This window comes from Bubalus kerabau, chromosome 5 (genome assembly GCF_029407905.1).
Source record: "Bubalus kerabau isolate K-KA32 ecotype Philippines breed swamp buffalo chromosome 5, PCC_UOA_SB_1v2, whole genome shotgun sequence".
Taxonomy (NCBI): domain Eukaryota; kingdom Metazoa; phylum Chordata; class Mammalia; order Artiodactyla; family Bovidae; genus Bubalus; species Bubalus kerabau.
Window position 1 is genome coordinate 14,812,557 of NC_073628.1, and position 20,856 is coordinate 14,833,412.

Below are 20,856 nucleotides of genomic sequence, written 5' to 3' on the forward strand. Positions count from 1 at the left end.
TTTAGGTCCATACATGTTGCTGCAATCAATGCTTTCCACATTCCTTTTTGATTCACTGCCAGACTAAATCAGATCCCTGTCTGTTCTCTTGCTTCTTATCCCCACATTTCTTCTCCAAGTCAGAGAAAATTGCTTGTATATTGTCCTCTCTCCTGAGGCCAGAATTTCCTTGAGGTCAAGGGCAGTTGTGTTCCGCAGTGTTCACCCTCCTTTTGCTTTGACTAGAGCCTTAAACATATCAAATCCTCAGTGCATTTTTATTAAATGAATGAATAATTGAAAGAATGAAGGTAGGGTTGTCTAGACAGGTGTGGCACAAAGGCACCCATGCATGCATGCCCTAGGGAGGACCTTTTCTTGTTAAAATCCATTTTAAATTCCTGTCTACTCTTTGAAAGAACAGAACAACTACCAGGCTGAATGGAATGAAGTCCAGGAATGCACACCATTGGAGAGATATTTCCTTTAGATTGTCAGGGAAGGAAGAATCTGGTTTCAGAAGCCCAAACAGGGGAGGTATTCTTTTTGGTTCCAGTGAAAAATGCTTCTAGAACATTTGGGTTTGCTTATTTGTCACCCGGGACCTCAGAATAATTTGGTGGCGAGTTCTCTGGTTCTGGGATGATCGCTGGGTTTGTCACATAGACATTTGGGATGACCACGCCCACCTGGAAAACACAGGCAAACAGGAAGTGTACCAGTGATGAAGCAAGAAGGACTGGGCATGCCTTTAGGTACCAAGGGAGCCCTCCTGTTCCTGGGCAGGAAGGGGAGTAGGATGAACCCTCTAGTCTCCACCCTCTTTGGGATCTCTTCCCATCCTCCGAGGAGCCTCTGGGACTTACATTGTTGGTTTGGTAGCAGTTCAGCTGGCAGCCAAAGTGGGCAGATAGACTTGCAATGAACACCTCCAGGAGGCAGAAGATGAGCAGCAAACCAGAAATGGCCATTCCAGGGACCTGGAACCAGAATGGACCAGGGGACCTGAGTGCACATCTGGGAGTCTGAGCTCTGACTCTGCAGTGGCCATCTCTATGGCTTTGATGAAGTCCCCTAACCTCATCTCAGCTTCATGGGGAAAATACCTCACTGGGTTTTTGTGAAGGCCAAGTGTGTTTGTGAAACAAATTTTATCTTAACACTTACTAGCAATGCTGCCCTAAAAGAGAGGATAGTCACTGTCTAGGGAAACCCCTTGACACCTTGCTTCAGCTGTCAGGGACCTGAGGGTATGGTCTGGAGTCAGACAGTGAAACAGTGGAACTGTTCTGTGTAGGAAGTGAATAGAAATTTGGGAGTATGGACAAGCCACAGAGAGAAGCAATATGGGTAGAGGAGAAAGATGGGACTGAGCAAGGTGGTGGGAAGGTGGCAGCTGCAGAAAAAGGCATCTCATGAAAAGATGACACTTCACAAAACAGGAATATCTAATCTTCAGGAATCAGTAGGTTCTGATGGAAACCTCAGGTTTCCTAGGTTCTGATGTAAACCTCTACCATTTCTCTGAACTTTTAGAGAAAGTCAGCTACTGAGGTCATTCTCTTGGCTGTGATAGTGCCATTTTGTAGAGGGAAGTAATTGGGGCTGTCTTAGGCTTGGGAAAAAAGAGTGAGTGAAAGGCCCCCAAATTTGAACTAGTTCAGCAAAAATAGATTTCACCTAAGGACCTGGGGAAATCCAAGCCCCCTCCTTGCTATTCTCCAAGATTACCCAGGAGAATGGGGTCTCCCACTGTGCCTGGGGAGAGAGTTTGAGTAGAATCTATTTTCATCTCAAAGAACAGGGCTGAATGACCCCAACTGCCATATGGATTCCAATCACACGAAATACTAAATATGAAAATAAGTGCACAGTACATGGTAGTAGGTATCAAATATATGTTATTGATTATAATTTTAAAATGACACAGGTGAGAGTCAGCTGCTCAGAGAATTCTCCCTTTTGTAGAGGCCCCGTCTTTCCTTCTTTCCTTTGCCTCCCTCTCAATTGAGCAAGTATTTACTAAACATCTGTTTGGTACAAAGGGCTCAGAGAAGCATCCCAAGAGGCACAGTTGAATAAGGGAGACAGATACGGATGTGGATAATTACAATCCACATCAGACAGAGTAAGAGCTATGAAAGAGTGGGGGAAAAGGTGCCTCGAGGGTACTGAGGAGAGTGAGAGATGGAATTCACCCTATGTGAGTTAGAGAGGGTGGGGGCAGAAAAGGGTGGTCCAAGCAACTGGAAAGATGGGATGATGAGATCTTAGTCAAAGAATCACAGTTTCAGGAAGGAAGTGTTTTCAAATGTTTCTGGTCCTTTCTAAAGTTGTTTTAAAAACAATTCTTTTACAAAGAAAACCCTTCATGGAAAAGGGGTCCTTCAAGCAGCTTAGATGGATTTCCCAGGTGGTGGTTCAGTGGTAAAGAATCTGCCAGAGCCTGCCAATGAAGGAGACGCAAGAGACATGAGTTTGATCCCTGGGTTGGGAAGATTCTCCAGGGGAAGGAAATGGCAATCCACTCCAGTATTCTTGCCTGGGAAATCCCATGGAGACAGGAGCCTGGTGGGCTATAGTTCATGGAGTCACAAAGAGTCGGACAGGACTGAACTACTGAGCACACACACAGAGAGTTTAGACATGTATCATTTGATGGGCATTAATTAATGCTTGTCGAGCTCCTGGAGCACCCCATCCCTTGGGTCATCATTTCCAAAGATAAGATGAAGTCCAGCTCTTCTTGTTCAGATGCCAGGCCTGAGGTCTGAGGGTAGGATGGGCAACTGGGGTGGGAGGAGTTCTCCTTCTGAGATCAGACATGGGCAGAACCAAGATTAGAAGCCAAGTTTTCTGACTTGAAGTTCCTGCAGCCTCCACTCCAGGGCATTGGCAGTGCTGCGTGGTTTAGTCTTTCCTGAGACTCTTCCCCTCCCACCCATCCCCACTCCCTTAGCTCTTCTACCTGCACCTGCCTCATTTCTTACAATGAGCACTCCATGCCTCCTATTTCCCAGAAGAAAAGACACAAGCATTCTTCAGTGCCTGCCTCTCAGGGTGATGGGTGGGGGGTGGCGGGGGGGAGGAGCAAGAGGTCCGGGGGAGCAAGGGATTGGAAGGGAAGTGAGCAGCAGGGCACACAGAGTTGGAACCAGGTCTCTGGGCAGCAATAAATACCTGGCCGAGGAATTTAGACTTTAATCCTAAAGCAACTGGGAGCCATAAAGTGTTTCCAGAAGGGGAGAAACTCAGGATACTTTTGATAAAAGACATGGGCATGGTCGATAGGTTATCTGGGGAGAGGCTTTTCTCACAAATCTTGGAGACAAAAGTCTTGGGAAGGACTTCTGATCAAAACAAATAACAATGGTTTCTATTTACCGAGTATAGGCCATGCCAGGCACATTTACTTCATTTGACAAATGGTTATGAACTGTCAATCATGTTCCAGACATGGGCCTGGGTATTTGAGACAGGACAGTGAATGAAACAGAAAAATGTCCCTGCCCTTATGAAGCTTATATTCTAGTGGGAGGAGACAGTAAGCATGAAATATGCTGCTGCTACTGCTGCTAAGTCGCTTCAGTCGTGTCTGACTCTGTGCGACCCCATAGACGGCAGCCCACCAGGCTACCCCATCTCTGGGATTCTCCAGGCAAGAACACTGGAGTGGGTTGCCATTTCCTTCTCCAATGCATGAAAGTGAAAAGTGAAAGTGAAGTTGCTCAGTCCTGTCCGACTCTTAGCGACCCCATGGACTGCAGCCTACCAGGCTCCTCCGTCCATGGGATTTTCCAGGCAAGAGTACTGGAGTGGGGTGCCATTGCCTTCTCCAAAGCATGAAATATAACAGACAAGTAAATTGCAGAGTTCGTCAGATGATGGTTAGGGCTACTGGGAAGTAAATTGGGGATGTGGGGGAGAAGGATCCTGGGATAGTGTAGGTGATGCTTTTAAGTGCAGTGGTTCTGTCATTCAGGTGGGTCTCTTTGAGAAAGTGGTTACTAAGAAACAGCCTGAAGGACCAAGGGGGCTGGGGGAATAGCCGAGGGAACTCTCCAAGCTTGAAGATGGAAACATGCCTGGTGTGTTTGTGGAAACATCAAGGAGGTCAGTGTGGTTCAAGTGGGGAGAGCCAGAGGGTGCGGTCAGGGGCCACAGAGGCCAGCATCTTTAGGCTCCTATAAGGACGTTGGCCTTTTTTTTGGTGTGTGTGAGTAAAATGGGAGCAGTGGCAGGTTTTGAGCAGAGAAGTATACATCTCAGAAAGGCTCACTCTCACTCTAGTTGCTGTCCTTACAGCTGTAAGGAGACAAGGGAGGAGCAGGGAGAGCAGTTAGTGAAACAGGCTGAGATCTGGGACCCTCTGAAGCAATGCTGCAATGCTTGTACCTGGACGCACCTCTTCTTGAACAACAAAATACAAAGAAACTGCTGCTGCTGCTAAGTCGCTTCAGTCGTGTCCGACTCTGTGCGACCCCATAGACAGCAGCCTGCTAGGCTCCTCTGTCCCTGGGATTCTCCAGGCAAGAATACTGGAGTGGGTTACCATTTTCTTCTCCAATGCATGAAAGTGAAAAGTGAAAGTGAAGTCACTCAGTTGTGCCTGACTCTTAGCGACCCCATGGACTGCAGCCTATCAGGCTCCTCTGTCCATGGGATTTTCCTGGCAAGAGTACTGGAATGGGTTGCCATTGCCTTCTCCAACAAAGAAACTACATGGGACTAAAAATAACTGTGTGCATATTCAGTTGGGGCAAAATTATGGACAAAAGATACAAACCAAAAATCCCAACTGCCACTTCTGGAGAGCCTGGAGCAAAACCAGGGTGTTAGGAGCAAAAGCAGCATACTGCGCATGTTCAAGGCACACACATCACCTGGGGGGTGGGCAAAACACCAAAGCCACCCCTCTGGCCCAACCCCTGGACACACTCCTGTTGTTGTTTAGTCGCTAAGTCATGTCTGACTCTTTTGCGATCCCATGGACTGTAGCCCACTAAGCTTCTCTGTTCATGAGATTTTCCAGCCAAAAGTACTGGAGTGGGTTGCATTTCCTTCTCCAGGGCATTTTCCCAAACCAGGGATGGAACCCATATCTCCTGCACTGGCAGGTGGGTTCTTTACCCCTGAGCCACTTGGGAAGTCCTATGCTCACCTTATGCAAGAACAAGCTCACCCTGCCCACCACCCCCCCCACCCCAACCATCCCGCCCTCCCAGGTAGTGAGCAAGCAGGGTAACCTGTTGTTTGTCCTCGCTCACCCTCTGCTGCAACAGGGGCCCCTATAAAGCCTTGCTTGAATTTCTTGTCTGACCTCTAGTCAATTTCGATTGATTTGGGAAGGCCAAGAGCCCGAGGTGTTATCATTAGGAAGCTGAGAGGTGATGGTGACTCTGGCCAGAGAGGAACTGGAGGAACTGGTGAAAATGGTTGGATGCTGGATGCATTTTAAAGGTAGAGCCAACAGGATTCCCTGAGGAACTGGCAGGGAGGCGTGAGAGAAAGAGAGGGTCAATGATTACTCCAAGGTTTATCCTGAGTGACTGGAAAGATGCAGTTGTCATCAACCGGGATAAGGAAATCCAAGGGAAGGCCTGGGAAGTAAAATCTGGAGAAGAGAGTTGGATACATTCATTTCAAAATGTTGTGTGGACAGTTGATCACAAGAGACTGGAGTATGGGAGAGAGATTTGGGTTGGTGCTCTTTACTCTGTAGAAGGTATTTGTGGTTAACATCAGATGAGATTGCCAAGGTAGTGCAAGCAGGAGGAAAAAAGAGGACCAAGGACAGCCTAGGAGACTGGGAAAAAGCAGAACCAGCAAAGGAGAGGGAGGAGAGAGTAGAGGAGGACCAGCTGCAGGGTGCAGCCTGGACACCGTGAGACATCCATCACAGAGGAGTCCTGACTGGGGACTTAGAGCATAGGAAGTTTTTGGAGAAGTGAAGCAGAAAGTCTGATTAGAATCGGCTCCAGAGCAAATGTAAGTGGAGAGAGAGTTGGAGACAGTGAGGGCAAACAAATCTTTTTAGGATTTTTCTGCAACGAGGACCGGAGAGATAGAGTGGTATCTGGCCCGAGAGAAGGTTGGTTGGTTTTTTACAATGGAGGGAACAAAAGCATCTTCATATGCTGATGGGAAAGCTCCAGTCAAAGGGGAGAATGGCTGATATAGAAGACAGGCCATGAGGAGGGGGAGGAGATGAACTCTGAGGTACAGATGGAGAGGTTGAATTTACACGAGACTCATCTATAGCTGGTTTCTTGTATACAGCAACCATGAGCCCTGTGTGGCTGTTGAACACTTCAGATGTGGCTAGGCTGCAAGTGCAAAATACACCATGGATTTCAAACACTTCATATCTCAAATATGAAATATAAAGATAATTTTTTACATGAATTACATGTTGAAATGACATTTTAATCTATTGGATTAAATAAAACATATCATTAAAATTAATTTCATTTATTCCCCCCTTTCAGGATGATGACTAGAAAATTCAAAATCATATTCATGGCTCATGTCCTATTTCTATTGGATGGCACTGGTGTAGCGCACAGGTTGGCAAATTATGGCTGCATCCTGCCTGTTGCCTATTTTTGTCAATAAAGTTTTATCAGCACATAATCAAGCTCATTTGTTTCTGTATTTTCTATGGCTGCGCTCCCACTACAAGATAGGGTGGAGTAGTTGCAATAAAGACCAGATGGCCTACAAAGACTTAGATATTTACTCTCTCACCCTTTACAGAAAATCTTTACTGACTCCTTGTCCCTAGTGATGGGGAGGAAGGCAAAAAAGTGAGTAGAGGCAGGTTGGCAGGTACATATGCATTAAATGTATAATTACATAAATTAAATTATAAATTAAAAAATTTCCTAACAGTGTCATATGGTAGATACTGTTTTACAAAAGTAGAAACTAAGAATGATCAGAGACTTTAAACTCTGTTTCAATTCTTACTGCACTTGGAGGAGAGGGTTGATTGCTGGGCCCTTTCTTCTTTTTGTTATTGGAATATAATTGCTTTACAATGCTATGTTAGTTTCTGCTGTACAACAAAGTGAATCAGCTGTAAACATACACATATCCCCTCCTTCTTGGGCATCCCTCCCCCGACACCTCAGCCTTCTAGCTCATCACAGAGCACTGAACTGAGCTCTCTGCTATACCACAGGTTTCCACTAGCTAACTATTTTATACACGGTAGTGTATTGCTATCGGGAAGTCCAGTGTATTTATAGCAAACTGGTCTCCTAATTCATTTCACCCTCCCTTTCCTGCCCAGTGCCCACACATCCATTCTCTACATCTGCTTCTGTATGCCTGCCCTGGGAACTAGATTGATATGTACCATTTTTCTAGATTCCACATATATGTGTTAATATATGATATGCATTTTTCTCTTTCTGATTTACTTTACTCTGTAAGACAGACTCTAGGTCCATCCATATCTCTACAAATGACTCAATTTCATTCTTTTTCACCGCTGAGTAATATTCTGTGTAAACGCACCGTGTCTTCTTTATTCATCCATCTGTCAGTGGACGCTTAGGTTGTTTTCATGTCCTGGTTATTGTAAACAGTGCTACAATGAACATTGGGATACATGTGTCTTTTTAAACAGAGCTGGAGGAATCAGGCTTCTTGACTTCAGACTATACTGCAAAGCTACAGTAATCAAGACAGTATGGCACTGGCACAAAAAACAGAAATATAGATCAATGGTATAGGACAGAAAGCCCAGAGATAAACCTACATACCTATGGTCACCTATTCTATTACAAAAGAAGCAAGAACATACAATGGAGACAAGAGAGTCTCTTCAATAAGTGGTGCTTGGAAAACCGGATAGCAGTATATAAAAGAATGAAATTAGAACACTACCTAACACCATACACAAAAATCAACTCAAAATGGATTAAAGGCCTAAACGTAAGGCTGGACACTATAAAGCTTTTAGAGGAAAGCATAGGAAAAACACTCTTTGACGTAAATTACAGCAAGATCTTTTTTGACACACCTCCTAGAGGAATGAAAATAAAAACAAAAATAAGCAAATGGGACCTAATTAAACTTTAAAAGTTTGCATCGCAAAGGAAACTGTAAATAAGCCAAAAAGACAACCTTCAGAATGGGAGAAAATATTTGCAAGTGAAGTAATGGTCAAAGGATTAATCTCAAAAATATACAAACAGCTCATGCAGCTTAATGAAAAAAAAAAATGAACAACCCAATCAAAAAATGGTAGAAGACCTAAATAGATATTTCTCCAAAGAAGACTCACAGATGGTCAAGAGGCACTTGAAAAGATGTTCAACATCATTAATTATTAGAGAAATGCAAATCGAAACTACCATCAGGTATCACCTCCCACCATTCAGAATGACCATCATCAAAAAATCTACAAATAAATGCTAGAGAGGGTATGGAGAAAAGGGAATCCTTTTGCACTGTTGGTAGGAATATAAATAGGTACGGAAGGTCCTTAAAAAACTAAAAATAGAACAACCATATGACCCAGCAATCCCACCATTGGGCATATATCCTGGGAAAACCATATTTCAAAAACATACATGTCAGGCCCTTTCCAACAATTTCTAAACCGAACTAAGGTGGAACCGAGGGGGGCAATGGTCAGGAGGGATACTCACCTTGCCCCAGGTGGGAAAGTGAGGATCATACACAGGGTAGATGTAGGGAGTGTTGATAATTAACTCTACGATGAAGAGTGTGATTCCAACCAAGGAGAAGACTGCACTGACGATGTTAAAGCCCACGCTGCTATTCAGCTGAAAAAGATACAAAAGGTCAGAGTGGGAGAGGAAAACCATTGTAACTGAGAGGAGCAGCAACTCAACAAATATTTCCTAACAGGATTTCCCAGAATCTTAGTTCTGCCGCAAACAAGGCAGTGTTTTGTGCAGAAAGGAGTGTGGCTGGGGTTTCCCTGGTGGCTCAGTGGTAAAAGAGTCCACCTGCCAATGCAAGAGATATGGGTTCCATCCCTGGTCTGGGAAGATCCCACATGTCACAGAGCAACTAAGCCCATGCACCACAACTACTGAAGCCTGTGAGCCTCGAGCCTGGTGCTCTGCAACAAGAGAACCCACTGCAGTGAGAAGCCCTCCCGCTGCAACTAGGGGAAAAGCCCTTGTCAGGTAACAAAGACCCAGGGAAACCGAAAGTAAATAAATATTTTAAAAGTTTTTTAATTTAATGTTTTTAACAGAAAGTTCTGGGGCTAAATTAACTTTGAAACAAAGTTAAGTCAAACAAAATTAAACAGGTCTTTGCTGCAGAGCCTTTAACAAGGATTATGGATCTTCCGGGGCAGGGGCGAGGGGCTGGTGGTGCGAATACATGGAAGTCTCTCCAAGTTTACCTACCCATCTTCACAGAGTATGTCATTGGACAAGTGTCCCCAAGAATAATCTTTGGGAAACACTCATCCTTTTATCCCATAGGAGATGGGCAGGAAGATCAACCTCTGGTGTCTTGGAATGTGACAGGCTCTGGTGGCCCATGATTCTGGGCCACATGCAGAAAGTTGTTGTTGTCTAGTCGCTTCAGTCATGTCTGACTCTTTGTGACTCCATGGACTGTAGCCCCCCAGGGTCCTCTGTCCATGGGAATTCCCAGGCAAGAATACTGGAGTGAGTTGCCCTTTCCTTCTCCAGGGAATCTTTCTGACCCAGGAATCGAACCCATGTCTTCTGCTTTGATAGGCAAATTCTTTACTGTTGAGCCACTTAGGGAAGCCCAGGTGCAAATAGACATGCCCATAATTTTGAGCTTTCCTTTGGAGATTTTCAAATAGATTTCCTCTCATGTAGGGACCTGGCTATTGTGAAGCCTCTTAGGCTAGATAACCTGCTTGTACGAGGAACCACGGTACTTTCTGGGCATACTGCTAGGGGACCATGAAGCCTTGTCCATGCTGATTTACAGAGCTCCTTTGGCTGGATTCCTTAGAGAGGCAGGTGCCTGATCCTCCTTGGCTGTCCTGAAGAAACGGGGGCCCGCTCTGTATGCTGCTCAGCTGTGGGGGAGCCCTGAGCTCCTGAGAGCTCTGTGCCTCCTCCTGTAAGAACGTCCTTGGGAAGCTATTCTTTCTCTCCACTCTCTGATGCCCTAACTAATGTGGCTGTGTTGCCCTCCCCTCCCCTAAGTCCTCTAGACATTTTCCTTTTTGGAATTCTGGCCAGGTTCATGTGGCCCTGTGATTATGTGTGAGCAAGTGTCAGAAGAATTGATGCTTTTGAACTGTGGTGCTGGAGAAGACTCTTGAGAGTCCCTTGGACTGCAAGGAGATCAAACCCATCAATCCTAAAGAAAATCAACTCTGAATAGTCATTGGAAGGACTGATACTGAAGCTGAAACTCCAATACTTTGGCCAAAAAGCCAACTAATTGGAAAAAAAACCCTGATGCTGAGAAAGACTGAGGGCAGGAGAAGGGGCAGCAGAGGATGAGATGGTTGGATGGCATCATCAACTCAAGGGACATGAGTCTGAGCAAACTCCGGGAGATAGTGAAGGATAGGGAAGCCTGGCATGCTGCAGTCCATGGGGATCACAAAGAGTTGGACACAACTGAGTGACTGAACAACAACGTGTCAGAGCCCCATGTCTGGTTATGAGTAGGTGCGTGGATGAGGGAAGGAGTAATCTTTTCCCCCTGGTGTGTCTTTCCTATAGGTCCCCAGCTGGGAGAGTCAGTCCCAGGATGTGACTTACCAGACAAGATCGTGAGTGCTTTTCTGCCAACACTGAGAGGGATCCTGAAATGATGAACTGGCACAGAAGAGAGGTGGTTTAGAAAGAGGTCAGGGGTTAGGGTCCCTGTCTTCAGGATTCCATTATTCTGTTTACACACATATTCTCTCATACACACTATGTTCCTCTGCTGAGACCCTAGCTCAACATGAGGGGAAAGAATGAATGAATGGATGAATGAGTGCCTGTTTTGCACCACATCACAGGGCAGTGAAGTGGGATCCAGCAGATTAGTTGTAAATTCTGGCTTGAAACTCATGTGATCTTGGGTAAGTTACTCATTTCTCAAATATTTATTTCTTCATTTGAAAAGGGGGAAAAGGACATGTCTTCCTAAGTATCATTGTCACTAGAAAATTTATGCCCCTCATCTGGCATTTAGTGTATCTTGCACATAGTAGATCCTATACAGAGTCAATGTTGTTTATTTCTTTTTCTTTTACCTTTCCACATGCAATATCTTGTTGGTTTCCTACCCATATCTCAGGATTCATTTGGGCACGGGGGCTTGGGATGGGGAGAAGGAAAGGCTACCAGCTGTACTGCTTTGAGATGTTTTAACCCAACCTCAGTCCTTGCCTGTCTGCACACCTAGGTGAGTAACTTTTAGCGACTCAGAAAAGTGTCACATGTCTACAAAACTGATATACTCTGCATATAAGTTAAATAACCTTCTGCTACTGCTGCTAAGTCGCTTCAGTCGTGTCCGACTCTGTGCGACCCCAAAGATGGCAGCCCACCAGGCTCCCCTGTCCCTGGGATTCTCCAGGCAAGAACACTGGAGTGGGTTGCCATTTCCTTCTCCAAAATAACCTTCAAGGGAGTCACAAATCATTCTGAGAATCTGATGAAAGCTATGGACTTTGACAGAAAACACCCCCCAAGTATTTTACCAGAATGGGGACTCAGAAACCCTTCAGTGGACTCTAAGCTGAGTCCCCATTTTTTTAATGGCTTATTGACCCTTAAGCATGGGTGGGAATACTTTTCTCCTGGAGTTCAGGCTGTGGGTCTACATTGAATAACACTTGAGGGCTGTTCCCAATATATTTTTTTATACATGGTGCTTTTGTGGGTATTAGAAAATGGTAGCTCCTCTGGGTTGATAAACTAGAAAAATATTCCCTGCCCTCTGGGGTGGGTGGATTAGGAAAGTGGCCTTTCTGGGTGAATGCTGTCTTGCATTATCTTGTAACCCTTGGTGTTATGGATGAATTATGTCCCCTCAAAATATATCTTTTGAAGCCCTAACGTACAGTACCTCTGAATGTGACTGTCTTTGGAGACAGGGCCTTTAAATAGATGATTAAGGGGGATTTTCATGGTCCCCAGTGGTTAGGAATCTGCCTTGCAATGCAAAGGATGTGGGTTCAATACGTGGTCAGGGAACTAAGATCCCATCTGCCACAGGGCAACTAAGCCCATGCACACAACTACTGAGCCTGCATACTGACACTAAGTTGCAGCACAGCCAAATAAATAAATGAAAAATCAACCAAACAACAACCAAAAAATTTGACTTAAAAAAGAGCTGACTAAGGTTAAAGGGGATCATCAGGGTTGGACTTGGACCTAAACCAATATGACTTATGTTCTTATGAAACGAGGAGGTTAGTGAGAGTGTTAATGGCCTTGGTAGGGAGGCCAGAGGTCCCCAAGGAGCAGGAGGAAATAAAATTACAAGTGGCAGACATTTTTATTCTTTTCTCTTCTAATCGTGTGTTGTCATGGTGATATCTGGTTCTGTCTGAACTTAACTTTATCTCAAACCTTGGGCTAACCAATGTGTTTTTCTCATGGAAATCTCTTCCTTAAGCTATGCTAATGAACTATGTATTTGCTTAGAAGTCTGCCTTTCTTCACGATTCATGTCAATTGTTTTATGGCTGGGGATGACTCACCTTGTGCTAATGCTATCTCAATATACATGTTGTGGGTGAGGGGCCTGGTGCAACTCTCAGTTTTGAGGTGTTCCCTTTCTCTAATTAGTAGCTTGCTAATAGGTATATAATTCCTTGCTAAAAACTAACAAGGGGGCACTCTTTCTGTCCCCTTCTGATGTCTATGTCAGAAGCTTTCTCTATCTCTTTTATACTTTAATAAAACTTTATTACACAAAAAGCTCTGAGCGATCAAGCCTTGTCACTCACCCCATATCAAATTCCTGTTCTTCGGAGGCCAAAAATCCCAGCATTGTTCACAGCTCGGCTTGTAGCAGCAACCTTTCATTAGCATATCCACACACACACACAAACACACATTTTCATTAGGGTACGCACACACACACACACACACACCCCCATGCAAAGACTCAGGGGAAGAGATAGATGTTTACTAGCCAAGGTGAGAGGCCTCAGCAGAAACCAAACCTGCTGGCACTTTGATCTCAGATCTCTGCCCTCTAGAACTGTGAGATACCACATTTCTGTTGTGTAAGTTACCCAGTCAGTGGTACTCGTCAGGGCAGCCCAAGCAAAGTAGTTCGTTTGGTGAACAAGACCTGAGCTGGGTTTCCATCCAGCCTGCCCCTTTGGCCGGGAACCTGCAGGGCACAACTTGACAAGGTGGCCCAGAGTGTGCTGGCACTTTCTGAGAACTTGGTTGCGAGGTGACTCGTATTACTCACCCAGATGCCTCCCCAGAAGGGAAAGCCTCCGTAGAATGAAAGAGCAGTATAGTTCCCCACGAGGACAGTCCCCATGACGGAACCGAGGCCGAGGTGAATCAGGCCGATCAGGATCTGGATGGCCTGTCAGGAGAGCCACAAATGGAAGCCTTTGTTTCTGAGTCTGGATTCTGCCCCCTTTTTATTTTAATAAATCTTTTGTTTCCCTGGTCTAAAACATGATATGGAAAAATATAAAATTGAAATAAAAACTGCCCACCATTCCCCCTCACTCAGAGAAAACAATGGTTTACATTTTGTTGGATAAACTTCCATTATTCTTTTCAGATATATACATGGATAATTCACAATGTCTGTATAGATTTAACATTTCATCATGAACATGTCCCTGTAGAATTAAATATCCTTCAAACTTGTATTTTTTTAAGGGCTGCCCAGATTCTGTCATGTGGATGTTCCTTGGAGTCATTGGAGCAGAGAGCTTGTACAGGTAAGACTGTTTCTATTTTTTTCATAAATAACACTGTGATGAACATCTTTGTAGATAAATCTTCATGCTCATCACTTATGTCTTTAGGATATTGTTATAGATTGAATTGTGACTACCTCTCCCTCATCAAATTTGTGTGCTGACATTCTGATCCCCAGCACCTCATATTATAGCTTTGTTTGGAAATACTGTCACTGCAGATAAAACTAGGTCATATAAGGTGTACTGGAATAGGCTGAACCCCTAATCCTGTATGTGCCTGCGAGCTTAGTCGTGTCTGACTCTTTATGACCCTGTAGCCTGTAGCCCACCAGGCTCCTCTGCCCATGGGCTTCTCCAGGCAAGAATACTGGAATGGGTTTACATTTACTTCTCCAGGGGATCTTCCTGATCCATGGATCAAAGTTGCATCTCCTGCATTTTCTGCATTGGCAGGCAGATTCTTTACCATGGCGCCACCTAGGAAACCCTTAATCTTATATGACTGCTGTCCTTTTTAAATTTTTTGGCCATGCCACATGACGCGCAGGATCTTAGTTCCTCGGCTATCAAACCCATACCCCTTGCAGTGGAAGTGCTGAGCACTAACCACTGGATCACCAGGGACGTTCCTGACTGCTGTCCTTTGAAAGAGAACGCCATGTGGAGAGACACATTCATGAACACAAGAAAACGCCATGGGTGTCAGGATTGAAGTTATGCTGCCACAAGCCAAGGAACTATTACTAGGAGAGAGGCCTGGAACAGACCCTTCCCTAGTGGCTCCTCCTCTGAAGGACCTAACCTTCAGAGAAAGCATGGCCCTGTGGACAATTTGATTGTGTTTGGCCTCCAAACTGTGAGAATAAAATTCTGTTGTTTGAAGCCACCCAGTTTATGGCACTTTGTGATGGCAGCCCTTGGAAACTCATGCAGGTATGTTCTCACACAAATACTATACATACTAATGGTATATAGATGACAAACATGGCAGCAGATATGAATATATTATTTTCTTAAATTTGCACAATAACAAATTATATGCAATGTCTGTCTCTGTTTTGTTTTTGTTTTTTTTTCCATTAATGTCACATCTTGGGGTTATATCCACATTGTTGCCCAGAGAGCTTACCTGTTCTTTTTAAAGCTTCACTACATTTCATTCTTTGGAGGTATGATACATGGCTTTAACCAGGATTTTGTTGATGGATATTTTGGTTGTTTCCATTCTTTTGTGATCACCGGCTGTGCTGCCATGGGTAAGCTCATACCTGTCACATTTCTTGCATGTGCAGGTATAGCTGCAGGACAAAGTCTCAGAAATGGAATGATTGGGTATTTTGTAAATGTGGCAGATACAAATTGGCCTACAGATTGTGTTTATTGACATTCCCATGAATGTGAATGGGGGGTGGGGCTAGGATTTGAGCTCCAGACAGTCTGGATCAGAATCCAGATGCTGCAGTGAAATGGGCCTCTCCTTGAACTACCCAGGACAACCTCTTAGGGGGAAAGTTGTTGGGATCTCTTATTTTGTTAGTTCTCTAATGTGATTTTTTTCTTCTTGGGCAGATATTCCATTCAAGCTCTTTTAGATTTCACCTCATGGTCTGCTGAACCCACTTTCTTCCAGAGACTACATGGATCAACACAGGTGTCAACTTACTGCCTTTTTTCCCCCTTGCTTTTCTTCCTCTTTCTTAAAATGTCTGAGTCAAAAAATACAAGGCCCTGCACAGAGGCCCTAGTGATGCTGCACAGCTGAGCTTTCTTATAGATCTGAGTTTGGTGAGGCCGGGTCGGCTCCAACCCCACTTACTAGATTTGGAGTGTCTGTATTTCCAAAACTCCCCCCTCCTCCAGCTCCAGGCATGTGACCCCCTTCCTGCAGAGTGAAGTTTCACTTACCCCTAAGGCTTTGCCTTCTTTTAGGGTTCTCTCGATGGGTTGCTGACTCACAGATGGTGGGTTCCCGTGAATTACATGGACTTGGGACTGGTTTGGATATATGGGCACCTGAGACACACCCCCAGGGAACACTGTATACCCATTTGGGGGAGTCACCACAAGCACAGAGTTGGCCATGGGGCCTGCTGAAGTTGTTGGATTCATGCTGCTGAGAAACAAGCACAATAAAATAAGTAACAAGGGCCTACTGTATAGCACAGGGAACTGTACTCAGAGTCTTGTAATAACCTATAATGAAAAAGAATCTGAAAAAGTATACACACACACAGGTTACTGGTGAATTCTGGTCTGGTTTAAAATTTTCTTTTCTTTTTCTACTTTTTTTGGAGCAGACCCCCCAAAGCTGGTCAATAAACCCTGCCACATGCTCCACCCCACACCCAGGTTCATTCAAATCTCATTTGGCAGCAAACCTTATCACTGCCCCTCAGTTATCCATAGAAACTATTAGATCAAGGGTACTCACTTTGCTCTGCCAGCGGCGAAGTCTCTCTCACTTCCTTCTGTCTATTCCCAGTTCTTTGCTGTAGGTAGCTTGTTTTTCCTTAGAGAGTGAACACACTGGGTTGGGTTTGGGGATGTGTTTAAAAAGATCCAAAGTCCACTTTGCTGTCCTCCCAGATACAGACTTGGTTACCAGTTACGCAGAGCTCAGCTTCCACACCCATATTTACTTCCTGATTTGGTCAAAGAACCACTTAATTGCAATTCAGTATTAACTGGAGAAGGAAGAGTTGTGTGTGGTGCGCTAGGAAACACAGGAAGGAACTGGGTGTACAGTGGTCACATCCCAGCTGTAACGCAAGACAGAGCAACGTAAAGAATCCAGTAGAGAAACAAGAGACCCTCGTAGGAGAATGAAGGAGAAACTGATTCACTGGATATGAAGAGATTAGGAAATACTTCAAACAAAAAGTGGAATTTGAAATCAATAAACTGCATGAGAAAAAGGGAACCACAGCCTGTAAAATAAGAATTGCAATGAACTTAAGTCATAAGCTCTACATCAGAGTCTGCAGAAAAGCAGAAAATACCCAAGAGTGGGCAGGCATATTGGTGCATCCATGATGAACATCATGTGAATTACACAGGCAAAGTGTACAAAAACTGTCGTACTAGACTTTGAGGATTGATTGCCGGGAGCCAGCACGGGCGTCCCTACCCATGACAAGGTCATGTGGGAGGGTTCTGGTGGGCAAGGCGAGCCAGAACTCGAGGGGTGCCCCTCTGGGCCTGCCTGAACGTCTACCCCAAAACCAGAATCTGTTTTACTATTTTACGACTTTGACCAACTCTTCTGACATTAACGGGGGGCTATCCCCGACCAACTTTCTCTGTAAGAAAATCAACTTAAAACTCTAGTTAATAAGTCTCCTGGATGTAATAGGAGTGTTTCAATTCAAACCCCTCTGATGACTTTCTAGCTTGCCTGACAGGTTTATTTAGATTCACAGCCTCCCAACCACAAGAGGCACGAGAAGCTTAAGATATTCTAACAATGCAGAGCTTCTCAGAGAATAGAACTAGTAGAGGATTTCTTTGTTGAGCTAATGCTTGCTGCCAAGTTTCCATATCCCTTACCTACTGTGTCCCTGGGAGTGTATTGTTTAATATAGTTGGTATATAGAAATGTAAGTAATAGCTTTAATGTTTGTAACCTTGGACCCTTGAGTTAATTCTTTTCTTGTTATAGCCCACCACACTTTTGCCCTCTAGGAAGGCAACTTTATCTAATGCTTTTGGAGGGTGACGCCTGATTTTAGAATAATCACCTTTAGAGAAAAATAAGTTTTCTGAAGAAAGGGTCATAAAATGTTAACAGGCCTCCTGGCCAGAAGATGATGTAAATCATCTAAACTTTGGCATATGATAAGTTTGCAGAAAGAAAGCCTGGCTTCGATAAGGATCAAGGACTGCTGACCTTGCATGACTCTACCCACTTCCCCCATTATCCTTTATGCACAACTTAATGTATAAAAACTACTTTGGAAAATAAAGTGCGGGCCTTGCTCACCAAAGCTCGGTCTTCCCGTGTTGTTCTCTTTCCTTTTCCTTTTCAGGCTGGTCTCCCTGGAGCGCAGGGGCTCTCTGCGTTCACTTTCCTGCCTGGGCTTCTAAGACCCACTCGAGAAGGTGCCTAAGGTGGGGCACATTCCGTGATTCAAGAGGGCGCCTGTGGCCTACGTGAACAGAGCAAGTCCCGTGCTGGGGCTTTATTGGCTTTCTGCATAAACCAAGGAATATCAGCCTCTTTTCTCTCCTCTATTTTCTTAACTGCAAAATTCTTTCCTTGTCTCTTTATCTATTCTTTTAATCGCTGACGCCGTCCTCCAGAGGGAATCCCTGGGTCCTACCGGGGCTGGACCCCGGTAAGTGGTGCCTGAACCAGGCTCCCAGTAAGGTCAGCCCTCAATTGTGCAGTTTTCGGACAGCTAGGACCCCACTCAAGAGTGCCCAGGACCCCTATAAGATAGGTAGGGTAAAGAAGGGTGTGAAGTAGTGAAATCTTTTCGAAGAGAAAAGTAGAAAAGATAGTAGATTTTCTGACATGGGTAACACTGAAACTAAAGAACGGCAACTCTTTATACAAGTAATCTTGAAACTGTTAAAGAGGGTACAAAATAAATAAAAATATTCTCAAAAAAAAAAAAAAAAAAAGGAGGGAGACTGTGCTCTACCTCCAGAGGATAGAGAAAGATCTAAAGATAGAAAAAGAGCTAAAGAGTGAAAAGGAGCGAGGAATGGAGGAGAAAGAAATCAGGGAATGCAGCAAGATAGAGAAAAGAAGAAAGGAAGTTAGAAAAAGATACAGAGAGAAAGATAGGGAAGAGGGAAGAAAAAGTTAGGGAAAGAGAAAGAGGGTAAAGGGAAAGAAACGAAAGAAAGAGAAGGGTAGCGAGAAAGAAGGGGGAGAGAAAAGTGAGAAAGGCAGGGAGAGAGAGAGACAGTAAGAAGGGAGAATGAAAGAGGGAAACAGGAAGGAAATGATAGAAAGTGAAAGAGAAGAGGAAGGAAAGAAGATAGAGTGAGGGAAAGAAAATTTGAGAAAGATTGAAAGAGAAGGAAGAAAAAAATAAACAGAGTAGACAGGAGAGGACTTACAGGACGCTGCCGCCGGGCGCCCTGGCAAGCCCCCTCCCGCTCTGCGCAAACCTTTAAAAACTTACCACCACTTTCTGATTTAAGGCGATCGCTGCCTCCGTTTGCGCCTCCCAGGGCCCAGGAATTCCCCACTTTGCCCCCAAAGCCTTCCAAAGCGTAGCCTAAGCCTGAGGAAGATAAAAAGTTTTTTGAACAAAGGAGCTTTTAAAGCAGACGCTTACACAAGATGCAGAGCATGCTCCTTGGAAAAAACCCCCTCAGGGGGGGTCTCACCCAGGCTAGGAGAAAATCAAGCGGAACCGGTAAGGGCATTTAGCAACAATATTAACCCCTGACGTGCCGGGTTACTCCTATTCCAATGGGAGTGGCTGGCCCCCTACCTGAGGGCATTGTAGGATTTGTGCTGGGGCGTAGCCCGCTTTCTTTTCCCAAAAAAAAAAAAAAAAAATTCGGTGGTGCCTGGTGTAGTAGATTCTGATTATATTGAAAAATTAAAGTGTTTGATCTCTCCGCCTACCAAAAACTGTGCAAATTAATAAAGGTCAAAGAGTAATACAGCTTTTGCTTTTACCTTATTATCAGACAAAAAAAAACGACTTCTCAAGCTAGGGGCCACAGAGCATTTGGATCTAGTGATCTAGCCTTTTGGGTGCAGGAAATTACAGCTCCAAGGCCTTTAAAAGATCTTTTAATTCAAGAGAATAAAATGTCAGGACTGGGTTACGAGCAGTTATTTAGGCTTTTCAACATTTAAAAGACCACACCTTCAATCTTTTGACTGACTCCCAATATACTATAGGGTTGTTTCCTCTTATAGAGACTGCTAATATTCCAGAAAATAAAATTACTATCTTCTTGTTATCTGATTTACAAAAAAGAGATTAAACACAGAGATAAAAAATATTTTGTGGGACATATTAGAGCCCATTCTGGCTTGCCCGAATGCTTTGGCAGATGCACTGACTAAAGTAATTGCTTTAAACTTACATAAAAAGATTGATAAGGCCAAAAATTCTCACAAAATTCACCATCAAAATGCAGCTGGTTTAAGGTATAAATTTCATATCCCAGCCAGATGTGTTGCTAACTGGTGGGAGAGGGTATATTTGTATTTTTCTACAGGACGCAGATTCTCCAATTTGAATCCTGTGTAAACCAAGGAATATCAGCCTCTTTTCTCTCCTCTATTTTCTTAACTGCAAAATTCTTTCCTTATCTCTTTATCTATTCTTTTAATCGCCAATGTCGTCCTCCCCAGGGAATCCCTGTATCCTACCGGGGCTGGACCCCAGTAGAGGATCGTGATGGAATAATCCATGACACACTCACCTTTGTATTCCTACTGACATATAATAGGCACTAAGCAAATGCTTGCTGAGTGAACAGATGAAACTGATCAGATGGCCAGAATTTGGTAAAATGGTCAATGTAAGAACATTATCACAGGCAGAGGGAACGGAGGAGGGCAAAGGCATGAAGAGAGAAGATGTAGGACATATTTTGGGTATGGCAAGGTTTATATATTCAAAGTTATGATTTTTCCAGTAATCATCTATGGATGTGAGAATTGGACCATAAAAAAGCCCGAGCATCAAAGAATAGGTGCTTTTGAATTGTGGTGCTGGAGAAGACTCTTGAGAGTCCCCTGGACTACACGGAGATCCAAACCAGTAAATCCTAAAGGAAATCAATCTTTAATATTCATTGGAAGGACTGATGTGCTGTGCTGTGCTTAGTCGCTTAGTTGTGTCCAACTCTGTGATCCCATGGACTGTAGCCCTCCAGGCTCCTCCACGGGGATTCCAGGCAAGAATACTTAAGCAGGTTGCCCTGCCCTCCTCCAGGGGATATTCTCAACCCAGGGATCAAACCCAGGTCTCTGACATTGCAGGCAGATTCTTTACCAGCTGAGCTACCTGAGCAGCCCC

General features: G+C 44.3%; 1 protein-coding gene across 7 annotated transcripts; it reads right to left on the reverse strand.

Annotated features, from left to right (window-relative positions):
* Nucleotides 1-238: 238 nt before the first annotated feature.
* Nucleotides 239-19,143, reverse strand: MS4A8 (membrane spanning 4-domains A8). Of its 7 annotated transcripts, none has more exons than XM_055581152.1 (9): nt 18,994-19,096; nt 17,841-17,963; nt 16,293-16,370; nt 15,767-15,971; nt 13,390-13,512; nt 10,725-10,781; nt 8,640-8,777; nt 846-959; nt 239-668 (listed from the first exon to the last, which is right to left on the reverse strand). In XM_055581152.1, the coding sequence occupies exons 4-9, from the start codon at nt 15,968-15,970 to the stop codon at nt 567-569; spliced, it is 738 nt and encodes a 245-aa protein (XP_055437127.1). In that variant the 5' UTR covers nt 15,971; nt 16,293-16,370; nt 17,841-17,963; nt 18,994-19,096; the 3' UTR covers nt 239-566. The 7 variants fall into 7 exon arrangements, with proteins under 7 accessions (XP_055437127.1, XP_055437125.1, XP_055437124.1 ...); XM_055581150.1 differs by having other exon boundaries at nt 15,767-15,974; nt 18,994-19,095; XM_055581149.1 differs by lacking the exon at nt 17,841-17,963 and having other exon boundaries at nt 18,994-19,143.
* Nucleotides 19,144-20,856: the final 1,713 nt, after the last annotated feature.

Bases quoted from the DNA above. Each gene is read 5' to 3' on its own strand.
- MS4A8 (XM_055581149.1), bottom strand. From the start codon at position 15,970: ATGAATCCAACAACTTCAGCAGGCCCCATGGCCAACTCTGTGCTTGTG. The intron at 960-8,639 runs GTGAGTATCCCT...TTCTGGTTCCAG, and splicing joins ACTTTCCCACCTGGGGCAAG to GTCCCTGGAATGGCCATTTC. The intron at 669-845 runs GTAAGTCCCAGA...TGTGTTTTCCAG, and splicing joins ACTGCTACCAAACCAACAAT to GTGGGCGTGGTCATCCCAAA.